The sequence below is a fragment of the Nicotiana tabacum genome, chromosome 19 (genome assembly GCF_000715075.1).
Source record: "Nicotiana tabacum cultivar K326 chromosome 19, ASM71507v2, whole genome shotgun sequence".
NCBI lineage: Eukaryota > Viridiplantae > Streptophyta > Magnoliopsida > Solanales > Solanaceae > Nicotiana > Nicotiana tabacum.
The window spans coordinates 146,684,512-146,702,117 of NC_134098.1; the positions used below are offsets into that span (position 1 = coordinate 146,684,512).

General features: G+C 34.5%; 1 protein-coding gene and 1 long non-coding RNA gene across 2 annotated transcripts; both read right to left on the minus strand.

Annotated features, from left to right (window-relative positions):
* Positions 1-6,195: 6,195 nt before the first annotated feature.
* On the minus strand, positions 6,196-8,061 carry LOC107832250 (pentatricopeptide repeat-containing protein At1g08070, chloroplastic-like). The gene has a single exon (XM_016660071.2). It carries the CDS (start codon positions 8,059-8,061, stop codon positions 6,196-6,198), a length of 1,866 nt encoding a protein of 621 aa, XP_016515557.1.
* Positions 8,062-9,975: 1,914 nt separating this feature from the next.
* LOC107832251 (uncharacterized) lies at positions 9,976-16,842 on the minus strand. Its single transcript, XR_001658529.2, has 7 exons — positions 16,669-16,842; positions 14,687-16,450; positions 14,449-14,603; positions 14,263-14,327; positions 12,664-13,157; positions 11,515-11,822; positions 9,976-10,295 (listed from the first exon to the last, which is right to left on the minus strand). It is a non-coding gene; the product is annotated as an uncharacterized LOC107832251 (long non-coding RNA).
* Positions 16,843-17,606: the final 764 nt, after the last annotated feature.

Here is a 17,606-nt window from a genome sequence, read left to right on the forward strand (position 1 = left end):
AGATTTGAGTTTGAGAAATGAGAGATGAGTGAAGAAATGAAGAAGAGAGGGGGTGTATTAATAGTTTTTTAAAGGGCTAAATTAGTAATTACTAAAAGTGTTATTTTTATTAAAAAATGCCCAAAAAGGACCATTTTTACAATAATTTTGTTGGGCAACGGTCAAATTTGAAGCTGACCGTTGCCAACAGTCAAATTCGATTTTAAAAAAAAATCAAAAATAGCCGTTGAACCGGCCCGGGCAAGGCCGGTTAACCGGTTCAATAGAAAATTTATTACACCGGTTTAAACCAGTCCGGTTAACCGAAAGTTTTTTTATACGGACCAACCCCCCTAACCCAGCCCACCCGGGCCCCTAACTACTGAACCGGGCCGGTCCGGATTAATACCGATCTGGGCCGGTCCGGAAACGGGTCAACCCGGCCCATTTGTCACCTTTAGTTGAAAGTAGAATCATGTAGACCTCCTAAGGATTTATGTGGATTTTCTTAAAGTATTTGATTGTGAAGAAGTTCTAGGTTGATCTTGAGGAAGAAGACGTCTCTTGATCATTTCGGACTTGGAAAAGACATAATTTGATGTCTTGATCTCTTTGTGAATATCCCAAGAGTTTATGGGATTTTTGAGATTGATTAAGTGATAAAAATATATATGCAAGACATATATCTTGGTTTGATTGGTTTAGTGTAAATTAAACACTATACTAAATCCATCCTCATAATTTGTAAAACTAATGTGTACAACGCCCACAAATTAACTTAAAATTCAAAATTTGTACGCCCAATTAAGTTATGTACATAATACTGTAAATTTATGGTTAGCATTCCCTTATTTGAACTTGGTGGGCATTTTTTCCAACCTTAGTAAAATAGGGGGTGGGTTTGGCTTGAACATAAGCTCAAACAGAATTTGAAGGGTCCTAGCTATGCCATGCGTTTAATACTTCTTATTCTTATTCTTTCTTAGTTGAAGTTCCTATATTGATTTTTTCTTTCTTTTATGAATATTATAACTCCTAATTCTTTGGTAGCGGACCATAATTGCAATTAAAATGTTTAATTTGGTTAGTCCTAGCTAATTGGCAGGAGAGACATCCCCATATGAAGAGCAAGTTTATCGCCGTTCAAAGTGAGATCATGGAAAGTTGATGTATGAATTTGTAGGCCTAACTTGCTGCTGATTTTCATCATTGGCTTATCCAAATTAGAGAGTTGCCATTTTTTCTTGAAATTTGGTCATTAACTATAAGATGATTATAAATAAGTACAACAGATCGAATATGTTGATATTATCCGCAGTTTAATCTCGGATAAATAAGAAGAGTTGTGATCGACTGCGACTTAATTAGCTAAAAGTCATTTAAGATGAACAATATGTGGATCCATATAATGACCCCGAGCTCGAGAATGAGCATAAAAATGCATGTATAGGCTTATACATTTTTCGGTTGTTTTTCTTTTTATTATTGTTGTGCTTATGCTTTACTGAGCCAACAGTCTATTGTAAACAACCACTTTATCTCTACGAGGTCTACGCACACATTATACTCTCCACACTCCACTATGTGGGATTATATCGGGTATGTTGTTGTATGAAAAAAAACATTTAAAATTAAATAAAAATAGAATAACAATTTCATATTGTTAACCATACTTGTAACAACAATAGCTTCACATTAGGGAACAGCTAGCTTGGGGAGCTAAATCAACTGTTTTCAATCAATCATTGGACATATATATGCTGAAAGGTCGATCACACATTCCTTGTGACTGCCAAGTTGGATGATGCAGTTACTCACAGAGTAGTGCATAGAAAGAAATTCACCATCCAACAAATTAATTATATAAAAAAAATATAAATTTTGTTCTTACCATAATATACCTCAGCAATCTTTACCAATTTATAGTACAAAAATAGAAATTTTATCTTGTTGCTTGAATATTAAGTATTCAATTTAAGTGAAATATTACAACTATAACATGCATTTTGGTTTTCAAATTCAAAATCGTTAGAACAAAAGAAGCCCGGCTGGATATTGAGATGCAATGGAGGCATGAGAATAAGATGGTCCTTTATCGAACAACATTAAGACAAAAAAAAAAATACTCTTCTTTGTTTTTCTTGATATTCTAGATGCAATTAGTGCATCAAATAGCATTGTGGTGACAAAGAAAATTTATTTTTACAGAAGCTCATCATTTTTGACCCTTTTCCTTATGACATTCAGAAGATTCTTGAAAGAATATTCGAATAATTAAAGGATTCTGCAATTAAATTTTAATCTGTTTCTTTTTTTTTTCATTCAGGTTTTATAATACGAAGCATTAGCTAGGTAAATATCCAAATTCCAAAACATAAAATTATTTGGCTATGGACCAATCCCACCCCCCTCTCTCTCTCTCTCCTTTTTTCTGATGTTTGCGTTAATTGTAGAGGTTAGGAAATGCAGAACATATTTCACAACAATTTTGTTAAAGTAGATAATCATTAATTATCTATGGTTGATGGCCTACCTACACTAGTTAAGTCGTTGAACTATAAAATCCTATAGCCGTGAATTTGGCTGAGTGTCTAACTCTAACCTCGAGGGTACCGAAGAGGACTGATTAGTTTGTTGAACCGTATGACAATCTCATCTAAAAGCTTACAGTATTAGAGAAAAATAGTATGACAAACTCATCTAAAAATTTAAAGTATTAGAGAGAACACGCTTATATTTATGGTACGTACTTAATTATGTCTTCCACATAGTTAGTATTCTCATTCCATAATCCTGATCATCTCATTGCTTCTGATCTGTAAGATAATAATCTCATAGTTAGACAATGCAAGAAATCAATCAAAGAAGAAGAAAATGGTAGTCTTTTCCTACTTGATTAGAAGTAATGTTTGTAACTTAATGAGAGTAGTTAGTCCTCTCAACTTAGAAGTAGATTTTAATTAATACTTTATATATATCTTTGAACATTCGAGTAACTAAGCCCCATACAAGTAACTCTCTTTTGTAAATGGATCAATTTGGAAAGAGTTTGAATCCGTTCTAACTCTAAAATTTATAGGATATGAGAAGGTACGGCACGACGCCCCCTCCGTATAGTATATGTTTATGTTCAAAGCTAGATTAATAAATGAGAAAGTTCGTCCTCTCTATGTTTCAAGCTAACTGATGCTTCCTATACGTAACAGTGCTGTAGCACCTTGAACTCTACTAACTCTGGGAAACAAGCTAACTTAATTGTCTTTATTTCACAATAATTCATTGAGGGCACGTCACCAACAAATTAAAACTCAAACATCTGAGGATGAGTATCGCATAGTGATTTGCGTATTAATTTTGGTCACACAATATATAATTAGGATTTAATATGCTTGTCTTTGTTTCACAGGAATTCTTTGTGTGCTGGTAAGTCGGTAACCAAGAGAACCTCTAAAACATCTGAGAGTGAGTTGCTTATGAGTATCATGCACATTTAGGAGCGGCAATTTGAGCCCAAACCCATTCAACCCGTCTGATAATGACCCGCTATTTGTTAAAGAGAAAACTACCCTCTATAATCCTTCAAAATTTTAATAGCCCATGTTTTTCCTCATTGACACGAAATGGCCATCCGGCCCAAACATATTACATCTAATAGCCCGAAATGTCTATTTTGTATATTTTTTGTATAGTGACAGACTATTTTGTATATTTTTTGTATAGTGACAGTCTATTTAGTATATATTTTGTATAGTGACAGTTTATTTTGTATTTATTTTGTATAGTGACAGTCTATTGTATATAGATTGTGTAGTGACAGTCTATTTAGTATATATTTTGTACAGCGACACTTGAAAAATTAGATCAATGGGCTAAAATGCACTGATATGGTATATTGTTTTACAGTATATATAAGTTAAATAATGTGTAATCAGATACTCAGAAGCCCAAGTCTACTTTACCACTGTTATCTTCCAAATTCTAGGTCCTTATGCCTCCAACTACTTGTTAGGTCGGGTTGAACGCTAGCTTACTTGCAAATTAACCCGTTGTTGTGGGTGTTCAATGGGTAGGATGATATGATCATAATAAACCTGTTAACCAAGTTAAATCAATGAGGAAATTAACCCATTTGTGAACTATTCTATAATACACAGTTAAGAAAGTTCTCAGTTTTTTTTTCCTCATAAAGATTCTTATTTAGGAACCAATTCTAGAGTACCTAATTCTTTAACAAAATACATAAGCTAATTAGACTATTACGATGTCTTTACAAATGTAAGTCAGAACCCGATAAGGTATGAAACCCTTCCATCCCGAAAGCGGCTCCCTCCATTACAACGTCCTCCAGTTTGCCAAGTACACATTTATGTTTATCACACCTGTCCATTTCCAGATCTGAGGGTTCAATATTTGCTTTAAATAAAATCACCCCTTAAATCATGGTTAACAAAAAAAATCTTTCTGGATCGGTACCAATTTGACAATGATAAATCAAGCATCCCAAAAAACCACTAGAAAATTTCTTTTGGTTGGAGAAAATATTTTCTTACCATGAAAATCATACGCCCAAGAGATAAACGGACCAAGGATTTGGAAGTACTATTCGTTGGGTCTGTATTACGGCCTGCCAAATTGTAAATTAGATAATTATGAATACGTGAGTTGGATATACTCCAAAATATAGTATGAGACTATGAATACAGATGGGGTCTGATTTAGACGCAGCAACGTAGTCTCTAGATCCACCACTGCATGGTGAATGAATTAACATATAATATGAACCTTTTCAATTTGGTGAATTATTATCTTGATAATATTCTGATTATAGTTTTCATTCTTTAATTAATTATAGGTGGCAGAGTAAGGAGAAGGTATGGATTAAAGTAGGCTACGGAGTTGAAAAGTTTGAAATTTGAAGGAGGAAGAGTGACAGTGATTTTGGGCTAGCTCTTGTAATTGGTTTTGAGCTATTAATTGTATGATTTATTTTGTGGCTACATATTGCCATTAGTTTTCCCCGGATGACTACAAATGAAGTTTGTTCTTTGTTAAACTCAGCTCATCTTGACTCGGCCCATATTAGCCAATTTAAAGTTGAGTTGATTTTTAGCCCAAATTCATCCATGAGTAACTTTACTAAAATATCTTAAATTAAACAATTCATAAGAAAATAACATACATTAATTAAAGCTTGGTAAGAGTTGGGGGTTGGGCTATAACCCAAATTTTAACCCATCTTTACCCGTCTATCACAGCCCAAGCAATGACCCACCCATTTATAATTTATTGACTCGGCCATTTTGACCCGCCCATTTGACACCTATGCACACATTGAATTTCGTATTTTATCGGTCATATACATACTACGAGGTAAAGAATATACATCAAAACCGCCGAATTCAGAAAAGCGCTACTTTTGAAAGCTTATGTGATTAACCTACGGCATAAGGGAAAGAATACATACAGATTGTAATTCGAAACTAAAAGGTTGAATTGTACTTTTGTAGTAACAAAATTTGAGCGTGACACTGAGTTCCCGCCGAAATACATAAAATTCCTTGTTTGGTTCTGAGCCAGAGCAACCAAATTAACCTCCACAGTTTAAGCTGATAAACATTATCATCACTTTCTCTAAAATAGGCAAGATCTTTTTTCCTTTTTTGTTTCCAATCATCCACCAAATACCTGTTATTTTCCAACATCGTAAATGCTCGGTAATTTTGCTCTCCAAAGCTCAGATAAATGGGAAGAATTTCCTTAGTGTTACCTCTACTGAAACTTGAACTTTTGTTTCCCAGGGTTATCCCAGTTCTTCGATTTCTCAACCATGTAAGATCTAGTACCTTTTAACAGACTATTCTTGGATTTCAAACCATAATGCTTAGAAAGGTAAGTAGCAATTGATTGGATCAGCTGCTCAACTGCATATTACATATTTCTTTTACTTATATATGTAATGTTTGGCGTGCAAAAATGCATCCCAACAACAATCAGACAAATGATGTCTTAAAGTTTCTTGTAACGAATTGTGCACGATCCGTGTGTAATATACTTCACTATACTAAAATGTTTGGTGCAAAAGAAATCGTTCCAAACCTTATCAGGAGAAAAGGCAGAGCTTCTAAATAATTCATGCCATTTAAGTCGAGAAGTGATATCTGAGGTCAACTTGACAAATTTCATTTCCAGATTAGGCTGCCAATTTCATTGCACCATTCAAACTATGAGGGGCTCACTTCCGTTTGAGAAGGTCTCTGTACCAATTGAATGAAGTGTCAGTTGCTCAACCATCGCATATATGTCTTTACTTCTTGGATGCGCTTTGTCACCCTTCTTAAATTCAGAAACCACACCATCAAGTTCAATTAAGCTACATCCAGGAACTTTCTTTATTTTCTGTCTCTTCATTGCCCTTCTTACTTTTAAAGCGTCTCTCCATTTACTGACTGAAGCATATGTGTTTGACATCAGTATGTATGTACCGTCTTTTTCAGACTCTATATTGACAAGTTTTTCAGTCACATGCTCAGCGAGTTCAACTCTTCCTTGGATCCTGCATGCTGCTAATACTGATCCCCAAATAGAAGCATCCGGTTCAATTGGCATGTTTTTCACGAACTCTACTGCTTCATCTGTCAACCCTGCACGACTCAACAGATCAACCATGCAACCATAGTGTTCTATTTGAGGTTTTAATTTGTGCACTCTCCACATATCTGCAAAAAGCTTATGGCCCTCTTCAATCAATCCTCCATGACTACAAGCTGTGAGAACACCCACGAACGTGACCCCATTTGGTTGTATGCCAATTTCGAGCATCTTATAGAAGAAATTAAGTGCTATCCGCGCCTTACCATGTGTGGCCAACCCAACTATCACAGATGTGTATGAATAAACATCTTTAGAATTCATACTTCCGAAAACTCTAAGGGCGTCGTCCATGCTTCCACATTTTGCATACATATCTACAAGCGCATTGCCAACATACCCTGCTACTTGTATCTGATTTCGGTCTATATATGTGTGCACCCATTTCCCAACTTCTAGTGCCCCTAAATTGCTGCAGGAATTAAGAACACCAACTAAAGTATTCTTATCAGGCTTTACTCCTTGATCCTGCATTTCATTAAATGCATTCAAGGCCTGTTTAAACTCCCTTCTCTGAGCCAATCCAGATATTAATGTATTCCAAGAGATCACATTTCTCGTTGGCATCTCTCGGAAAACATTAAGAGCAATATCGGTTTCACCACATTTTAAGTACATATCCATCAATGCATTCCCAATAAACACATCAAAATTTAACTTATGACTCTGCACATATTTGTGTAACTTCTGGCCCAATCTCAGATCCTCTAATTTAGCACAAGAGGATATCACAACGACCATCATCCTTTCGTCAGCCCTTAATCCATCTTCAATCATTTCAAAGAACAACTCAACTCCTTCCTTCAAATACCCGTTGTCCACATACCCCTGAATCAAAGTAGTCCAAGATACCAAATCTCTCTCAGGACTTCTATCGAACACCTTCCTCACACTCCCAACGCACCCACAAACACCATACAAACGAATCAAATTGTTCATCACATACAAATCCAACGCAAACCCAGTTTTTATCACATGGGAATGAACCAATCTGCCATGTCTGAGCTCACGTAACTGTACACATGCGTTAAGAACAAGAGGGTACGTATATTTATCCAAAACTAAGCCTTTACACATCATTTCAACATGCATTAGTAATGCAAGTAAAGCATTTTCTTTGCACTTAGAACTTAAAAGACATCTCATTAAGGAGTTAAAAAGATTGATATCTATGTCCTGTATTTGACTGAAAAGAGAGTGGACATAGCTAAATTCCTTAGAGGGTATTGGGGAAGAACATAAAGAGATGATTTTAGTGTAAAGGAGTTGTCGAGGGTGCTGTACGGAGCTAATTTTAATGATTAAAGATTGGTTTTTTTTTATTTCTTTGGTTGAGTTGCAAGTCTGGAGTTTGTGAGACACAGAAGGATCTTGAGAATTGGCATTGCTACTAACATTTAAGGATGTAACAGAAAGTGTAATGTGGCAAGCCATGATAGTAATAACATTTGATTTTCTTGTTCAAGAAAACATACAGCGAGTACCAAGGATTGAGATGTTGAGCTCCATAAATTGTACTACTACTAACTGTTAACAGTAAGTGGGACTTAAGTGAATCTTACCGAACTCTGGCGGGAAGAAACATCGAACAGATATTTTTACATGGATAGACGGCCTATCATAATATGTGGCTGAAATTGACATGATGTTAGTGGGGTAGGTATGGTCTATTCGGTTCAATTGTAAATATTATCGGTTCGGTCGATTATCGATTTTAAATATGAAATCGATAACTGATATCGGTTATCGGGTATTGATTAGTCGATTAACATCATTATCGGTTTACCCGACAAAATAACTCAATCTAAAGTGAAGATGCTTTTTGTGTAATGCTGCGTAAAGATGAAAATTTTAAAACAGAACATTCTTAACCAATTACCAGTTAGTAAAAAGTGCACATCTATTCTTACTAACTATCTCAATTCTCAAAATCAACAAAAGAAAAAGGTTACTAGGAGTAATTAATAAGACATTCAACAGTCTAAATCTTACTAACTATCTTAGTAACGAGCGGACATAATTCACAAGAAATTGATAAAATTCTAATTTTGTAAATGCTAAAGAATTAGTGCGACAAAGAAGAAATAAAACTAAAAGTCTGAACTGAAGCATGAAGATGAGGAAAGAAAAGTTTATCACTTATCATAAGAAGTAAGGTAAAACGAAGAGTGATGGCTGAGAGAATTCAGAGAATGAAGCTCTAAGGTGGCTTTACATACCTAAGGGGAAAATTATAATTTTGATAAAGTTTGTTGGGTTATCGGTTAAACCGTTAATAAAATTAGGCAGATCAAGACCCGAACCGATAACTCAATAGTCAAATAACACTAACTTGTTACGGAACTATTAACTCAATAACTCGGTACCAATAACCCAATAGCATTTTTCGGTTCGAACAATCGGTTTTACCGGATATATACCCGGCCCTAGATGTTACTTCCTAAACTAGCTTCTCCACTAATACTTTAAATATTTCTTTCACAATCACTAATATAATAGACAAATCTACTTGATATTTTAAACATCAAATCGTTGCAAATTGAAAATAGGAGTTTTTTTCTGTTGAGGATGATTCATCATATCTACCCAAAATTATCAGACATGTCGAATATAATGTCATATAGATATTAATGGAGCAAAATAAATTAAAATTGAACCTCTTGAACAGTCTCTTAAAGGAAAAGGGATAGCATTTGAGTGTTCGTCCCACTCAATTTCGTGATCCATTTACTTAGACCCCGATTGTGAATGTAAAAGTTACTCCAAAAGAAAGTCTCACACATAAAGATAATGTTTAGTTCTTTTGAATAATGTTCAGAACAAAAGCAAACTTCTAAATACCTTTTCGACAATAATAAGATCAAAAAGTACAGCTAACAATTTAATTTTTTGAAGAAAAAAGAATAAAATTTGAAAACAACCAAAAACAAGAAGAGCCGAAGGTCTATCTGAAACAACCTTTCTGCCTTCAAGGTAGGGGTAAAGTCTGCATACACACTACCTTCCCCAAACCCCGTTGTAATTTTTCTTGTTGTTGTTGCCTTTTAAAGTAAGGCTCTGAACTTCCATTACCTTGTACCAGTTACCCACAGCCATTACATCTCTACCAATTATTCATTTTGCCATCAGAAAGCGGTTGAGTCAAGTATAAGCAAAGCAAAAGTCTAACCTTGAATGCACATAAACTCATCGGTCTCACTTTAAAAGCACAGAATAGAAGAATGAAAGTTACAAGAGAAGTTGAGAAATCACTCAATTAGGCACTATGATATCCAAGAAACTACCCCCCCCCCACCCCCACCCCCCCACCCCCACCCCCACCCCAAAAAAATAATAGACCTAACAAAATGAAATTTCTCTTTGTTTTCTCATATGTAAACATCTGCAGGAACAAGGAATGTTATACTCTATCTCAGTAATTTCAACTACTGAAGGGGACAAAAGGTGATATAATAATTTAGTAGCACACTGCTATCCTCGCGTAAATGGACTCTAGAGGAATAATGTCAAGATCATCTCCCTCCATCAATGGTCAGCCATCTATTTCGACTAACAATTTACAGGATATGCTGATTCCACTTGGGAGAAGCTTAACACCCATGCAGCTCGAGTGAAATCTTCAACAAGACTTTAAGTTGCAACAGATATCAATATAAGCTGGGTCAAACCTGTCATCAGTATCTCGAAGTCAATGACGTGTTGCAAATTGCAAGAAATAAATCATGTAACTGACCCTGAAAGAGAGAAACTAAAGGAACTGTTGCCATCATTTTATTAGAGTCATGCACAAGAATATTCTTACATGGGGATCTTGATTCAAATTCAGGTAAATGCTATAACTTAATGAAGCCATTAGAAGTTAATAACTATTAGGTTACCAGAAACTATAAATATGAGAAATGCAGATGCTGATATAGTTCAAATGCACAAAATTTTCAATGAATTTATCTGCTTTGGAGCTTATGTTCATAATAGAAATTTCGAAGTTTACTTAGTTATTTACATGCATTTGATCATCTCGTCAGCATTTTCCAAAACATGCTAAATATTTCATGCTATACTTTTATCTACTGCGAAACCGTGACAAAAATATGAAGACTTCCCTAAACGACAGTTAATCTGATTGCAAGAGAAGACCCCTAAATTTCAAAAAAGAAATAGCTTCAAGCCTCCAAATAAAACAGCGGGTCTAAGGGTAACATGCCTATGAACTATAGCTATTCCAAGCACAAAACCAAAGAAGACTACTAGATTAAAAGACCAATAACTACTACTATTATTACGCCTCCACTTCTCAATCCATTTTTATAGTCCACAAAGTTCACTTTCAAAGAAGACGACAGCATATCCAAGTGGCGGATCAAGCAAATCAATAGAAGATATTTCGGCCATGTGGAAAAATTCCCAATTACTCGGCAATTTGAAATGAGAGTAACTCTAAAATCCATTCACCCCGTGTTCCCCTCTCTCTACCATTAGCTTTTGAGATGCTAATGAGATCTTTCGGGTTTTACCTTATCAAAAATTTGAGATCTACTCGGTGAATTCTAGAGATTCGGAACGATTACGTATTCAATAACTTCCTCTTGCAATTCTTATCCAACCCTTAAGTATTAATCTTCAGCACATTATATATCTTGTTCTTGTCATCATAAAGCTGCTTTATTTTTCATCATTCGGAAATTGGAACTTCGAAAGGAACCACTTTGCAAGAATAAAACTAAGACTTCAAGTTCAGCAAAATGAAAGAGGACATAATGTATATGTTCTGAAAGAAAAAAACATGCTATATATGCATACAGGGCAATGAACCCTGTATTGCCCGACTTCTATTCAACTATGCAATAAAGCACGTGCAGAAGATTCTTCTACAACGTTTGTACTCACAAGAAAATTGGCCTGACTTATTGATAAACTTGAATGTGTTTTGGAACTTCTCCTTTTCTTAATTGGGAAAGAGAGTATTCAGCAGCATAAATAAGATCTTGAATGTTGTGAAGGGATCGTTCCTCGGAACCCAACATGAACATGGCACGGACCTCAGCTTTCTTTTGAAGCCTAGCTGCTAAGTTGAGTGGCAAAGCCGGTGAGTTAAGGCTCCTCAAGATTTGCCTATACAAAGACAGAACTCTTTCTCTATTCTTTGCCAAGTCTTCTGCAGTAGCCCATATCAACCCTCTTGCCATTTTTCTTTTCTGTCACAAAAAACTTGAGTAAATTTTCATAACATTCAGCTCAATTCCCACATGTCAAAAACTCTTTTTATCCCAATATTGAGCAAAAAATAAATTAAGAGTAATTCAATTATTTCCAAGGATTGAAAACAAAATGCAGCATACCCACAGTTTATTTTGTTCCAAAATCAAAATTTGTTCAAGTAAATAACAAGTATTTAATGATTGAAGGAAACACATTGGACTAGGAATTTCATCAAACACTTTGCGGGCAGTACTCAATGCTGGTGTTGGATGAAGAAAGAGAGTTAAGATTAGTAACTTTCCCAAGAATTGGATACCAACCAAGAAGAATATGTTTATTTTGCAAACTGACCAAATCCGAGAATAGCTTTCCGGCAATTTTATTGAAGCTAAGAGAACTGTATTTTGTAAAAGGCAAGCGTTTATTTACGTTTGCAGCCAAAGTTTTGAAAACTATACTTCTTCCCCGTATTTTGATATAAAGCCCAACTCTCCCCAAATTTCGGCCACATGCATTTTTGCATATTTAGCATTATCATTACTTCTATTTTACCACAGTTCCATTGCCATCACCACCATAATCATCATTATTATTATTACCATTGCCAGAGGCGGACCCATGACGGGGGCACCATTGTCTTAAACATGCAAAATTTTCAAAGGTAGGTCCGTCTTTTCCCGAGGTTAACGGGTTCTAGTAACCCCCTAACCCTAAGGTAGGTCCACCTCCGAAGGAAAAGCAAAATTTTGATACCAAATTACTTTGCTAAGTTAATATTTTCAAAAGAAAGAAAAAACTTACTCAAATAAAATCAAGATTTTACTCAAAGAAACTTACTATTTCAGTTGAAGAAGAGCCTCGATCCAATAGCCGCCGCCGATTCGGACTGCTAGTTGCCGGATTTGAGCTCGAACAGAAGCGGAAAAGGGTTAATTGAAAAGGGGGTTGTTTTTAAGCAAAAGGGTTTAGGCGTCCGTTTGGAGAAAGGAGGAGGCGTTGGTTTTGTTTTTTAGTTTGGAAAAGGATAAAAGTTAAAAGACTTCATGTTAACTATTGTGTACAAGTATTAAAGAATTCAAAAAAATAAAATAAAAAATCAGTTGACCTAAGTAATTTTAAAAAGGAAGAGCAGGAGACAGGTTTCTAACCCGGATCCGTCAAGTAATTAAGTGCTTGAGCAAGCTACAAAACCAACGCGTCTGCCTTGCTTTTGTTTATCGAGGGGGCCAGATAAATTATTTAACGGGTCCCAATATATATAAAGTATTTTTTTCGAGGCTAACGGATTCCGGTGACCCCCTAACCTTAAGGTAGGTCCGCCTCTTGCAGATCTGCAACAAATATATTTTTGAACAATAAAATACATTAGATAGGGTAGTGAATAGTGTTGGAACAAAGTATTACATTAACACAATTTATAACTTACAATAAAATTAATCGGACTGAGATCCTCAAAACTATAAACGATAATTGAAGATGCATCTAAAAGGAAAGTAAAAGTTTTATTATTCATTACGCTCCAACTGTCGTTCCAAATTAAATTTTCAGCTCTTCATTCACACTATTTGGTTGATTGACTCAAGAATAAAAAGAATTTACCCCTTAGAATCTATTTATCCAAAAATATTGCAATTTTCATCCAATATTTGCTTTGACTTTTAGGAGAAAAATTGAATAGCTCATTACATTTGAATGTGGTAGATGGAGGAAAAGCCCAAATTCATACCTCATTTATATCTTTACACTTAAAACCATACATATTCTTTAACATGGTGCATTAATAGTCATTATTCTTTAGCAAATTGGTACACTTTTAATCACAATGTTAAACACTTTTAGTTTTTTAACGGGTCTCACCTCATGTGCCTGTCACATGATTTCGATTTAAAAAAGAAACAGATTTCTCTGCAAAAGATACGTTTTCTTCCTTTGATAAAATGATTCTAGTTCATTATAACTGGTCATACTTCGTTAAGCATCGACAACAAAAACTAATACTTGGACAAAATGATTCGCTTGGCTTAGACAACAGGTTTTGTCTTCCATATCTGTTATGATATTGGACTGTTAAATATTAGATTTCTCTTACTCAATTTTAAGTATCAACTTATACTTTATGGAAAGCTTGTGAAGCATTTCCTGATTATATACTGAATGAAAGATGAATGTTATTGTGACATAAAAAATGTGGGTGCATTGTACTAATTATAATAAGGAAAAAAATCCATCAGCATCTTTTAGCATTTAGCAGCAGTTTTACAGTTTCAAAAACCAATAAAAACAGCAACTAATGTCAAAGTTTCATCACCGGCCTAAAAGATTAGCAAAAACAACAATCATTTTCTAGAAAAAATAAGTCAGATTCCAGCACCAACTTCAAAAACAGCAGTACAATTCCAGCACCAGCTTCAAAAAATAACAGAATTCCAACACTACCTTACAAAACCAGAACAGCAATAAAAATTCCTGCACCACCTTAAAAATCAGCAACATTCAAGCACCTGCAGTGCACCCAAAAAACACCATAAACTTACTAGAAACTCATTCTAAAAGTACAAAACTGATAATAGAGAATAGCATAAATGCTCCAGCAAGTAAATATAAAGAATGAGCCATTTTTACCCCAAAAAATCTGTTAAACTTCAAAAGGCATGTCATTTTTTTGTGTATATTGAAAACTTTCCCAAATAAATTCTGGTCCAATTTCTACTTCGACCAGTCCCATTTTGCTCATGTTCCACTTCTCCATGACCCACTTCATCATATCCTCTTCTAACCTGAAAAAATAATACATACAACTTTTATGTTAGTTTAGGCTTACCAAATGAGAAATCATTTTTAATATAAAAGCCAACGTTACATGTAGTTTCTGACGAACTGAAGAGTTAGTTTCTTCTTCTACAATATTATACTTGCAAGTCCTTTTGTTGTGGCCAGGCTTGTGACATATACTACAATCTAGAGATTTTTGCTTTCGTTTCATCTTTGTTCGACTAGCACCAACTTCATCTTGTTCCTTTTATCGCAACTTTTGCTTTCTTCCTCTCTTACTATTTCTCACAATCTTTGGAGGCAGGGGAGGAACTTTACTTGACTTAGGCCATAGTTGTGGCCCATTCATTGGAAGAATTGAGTTTTCATAAATTCTTCTATATGTTTTCACCTTGTAACAATCATGGACATAGTCAAGAATGTTATCCTTCTTAGCCCAAATTGCTGCAATAGCATGCTTGCAAGGGATTCCCGTGAGACTCCATTTTCTACAACTACAAGATTTATTCTGCAAGTCAACTGCCCAATTGTCCGTAACTGTAGCTCCTAAAATTTCATAGCTCCAGTAATTTGATTTTCTCGGTATATATTCAACAGCTGCAATCTGATTTTTGTGTAATATATCCTTGATCTTAGGACAAATATCACCCAAATTCCATTTCTCAGCCTTTTCCCTATTAGCTAGCATTCTCGCCATGAGCATATATCGTAATTTCTCCAAAAGTGTCACAATTGGCTTATCCCGAGCATCAAGTATCATGCTATTAAATACTTCACACAAATTATTTAGTAAGGTGTCACACTTAGCATCTGAAGAGAAATGCGACATAGACTATTCACTAGGATCTTTACCAGATAACCAAGCAGCAGCATCAATATCTAACTTTCCAATCCCGATTTGATCCAATTTCTTTGAGGTATCTTCTTGCAATAAAGGATGAAGTGATCGTTCTATTTTCATGATGCCACTCCTTACAAGTATGTATGGGATTGTAAGTTTTAATCTGGAAAGCCTTGTCTCTTTGCATTCTAGAAGCCATGATTTTCCATTTGCACTCTGGATGATGTTAGCAACGTGCCTCCATGCTTACACCATCGTTCCTATTCCACTGGATATACTTTCCATTCTTAATCGCATGAGTTGCTACAGCATTCTTAAATTCCTGCTTTGTCCCAAAGGTATATTCTAAACCTAATACTGGGTTATCTACATCGGTCTTTGGATTGAACCGAGGAAAGTTAAAACTTTCAGTTTCAGAATCACTATCCAAACTCTGCATGTCTTCAGAATCAATACAATCAAGATCCCCTTCTATGTCAACCATCTTTCTTTTTATTTTGTCGCTAAGGAGCCCCCTCTCTTCCAAAATGCTTTGGTTCCTCTTCTCATGTGAATCAATCAACACATCATCTGATAAATCAACTTCTGAATCACTAAAATCATCACAAGATGAATTTTCACACATAAGTTGTAGCTTGTTATTTTCTTTAATATTTTATTGAATTATTGAATCCACTTTGTCTATTTGAAAATAAGAGTTCAAGTGTTCAAAGTATATCTCAAGCACATTGTCATTTTGGATGCTTTTACCAACTGCAGAGGCTTCAAAATCCGTAGAGATCAACTTCCATATACTACCAGGCTTTTCACACTTGCGCCAAAAAGTTATCGAATCACTCAAATAACCACATATCTCTGTCATCTTCTTGAACTCAGCAATATTCAATTTTGCGACATTTACATAATCAATGTAATCTATGTTTCCTCCAACATAGTGCTTCTCTGGTATACGCTTCATAAATCCCCCATGATATATTTTCACAGTGACAAACGAAGCCTCGGTTATCGAATCTGAAATTACAAATAGTAAGTTTCATAAGGTAATGTTGTAGACAAGAATAATACAAAATAGTTGTTTGTCAAAAACAAACCAGCAGAATTAACAATTGAACAGTTCTTTTAGCAAGAGTAGAGAAATACAAAAGGTTTAACAAAATCAAGATGAGAAACGCAATACTCATACTGTAACAACATAAATTCTTCAATATGAAAATTGAGAGGAAACTCACCATAAAACCGAGGTGATTCTCTTCCGGTGTTGCGCCTTAAGAGCATTGTTACTTCCTAATAATTAATTCTGCTACAGATGGATTATAAACTAGGGTTATGCAAATTGGGGGAAGAAATGGGAAAGAGAAGGAAGAGAATGTATCTTTTGCAGAGAAATCTGTTTTTAAAAAAAATAGAAATCATGTGACAGGCACGTGAGGTGAGACCCGTTAAAAAACTAACGGTGTTTAACATTGTGATTAAAAGTGCACCAATTTGCTAAAGAATAATGACTATTAGTGCACCGGCTTTTTTTAATAAAACCGTATGTTTTTATATAAATCTATAACTGTACCGATAATTATGGTAGATTTTTTATTTTATAAAAATAAATCGAAAAAATATTGAACCGTCAAATTGAAAAAAAAAAAGATTTTGCAAAATATTTTTATTTTTTTAAAACTAATGCATATGTAGTCCACTGCTTCAGGAGAGTTTTTTTTTCTAGTTTTTTAAATAAAAAAAAATTCTAATTTTTACAAAACAAATACTTTAAAAAAACTGAAAAGACTTAAAAATATATATTTTGCAAATTCCTTTCTTTTTCTAGTTTTTACAGAATATATATTTTTCAGTTTTTAAAAGTATTTTTAAAAAAATATTTTTTTTCTTCAGTTTTTACAAAAACAAATACTTTAAAAAAACTGAAAAGACTTAAAAATATATATTTTGCAAATATTGAACCGTACGGTTCAATATTTTTTCGGTTAATTTTTATAAAATAAAAAATCTACCATAATTATCGGTACAGTTATAGATTTATATAAAAACATACGATTTTATTTAAAAAAAAATTAAAAATCGGTTCGGCACGGTACGATTATGTCGGTTTAGTCGGTTTTTAAATATTCATTTGTACCACTAATCATTATTGACTGAGAAAAATAGTAGTATTAGA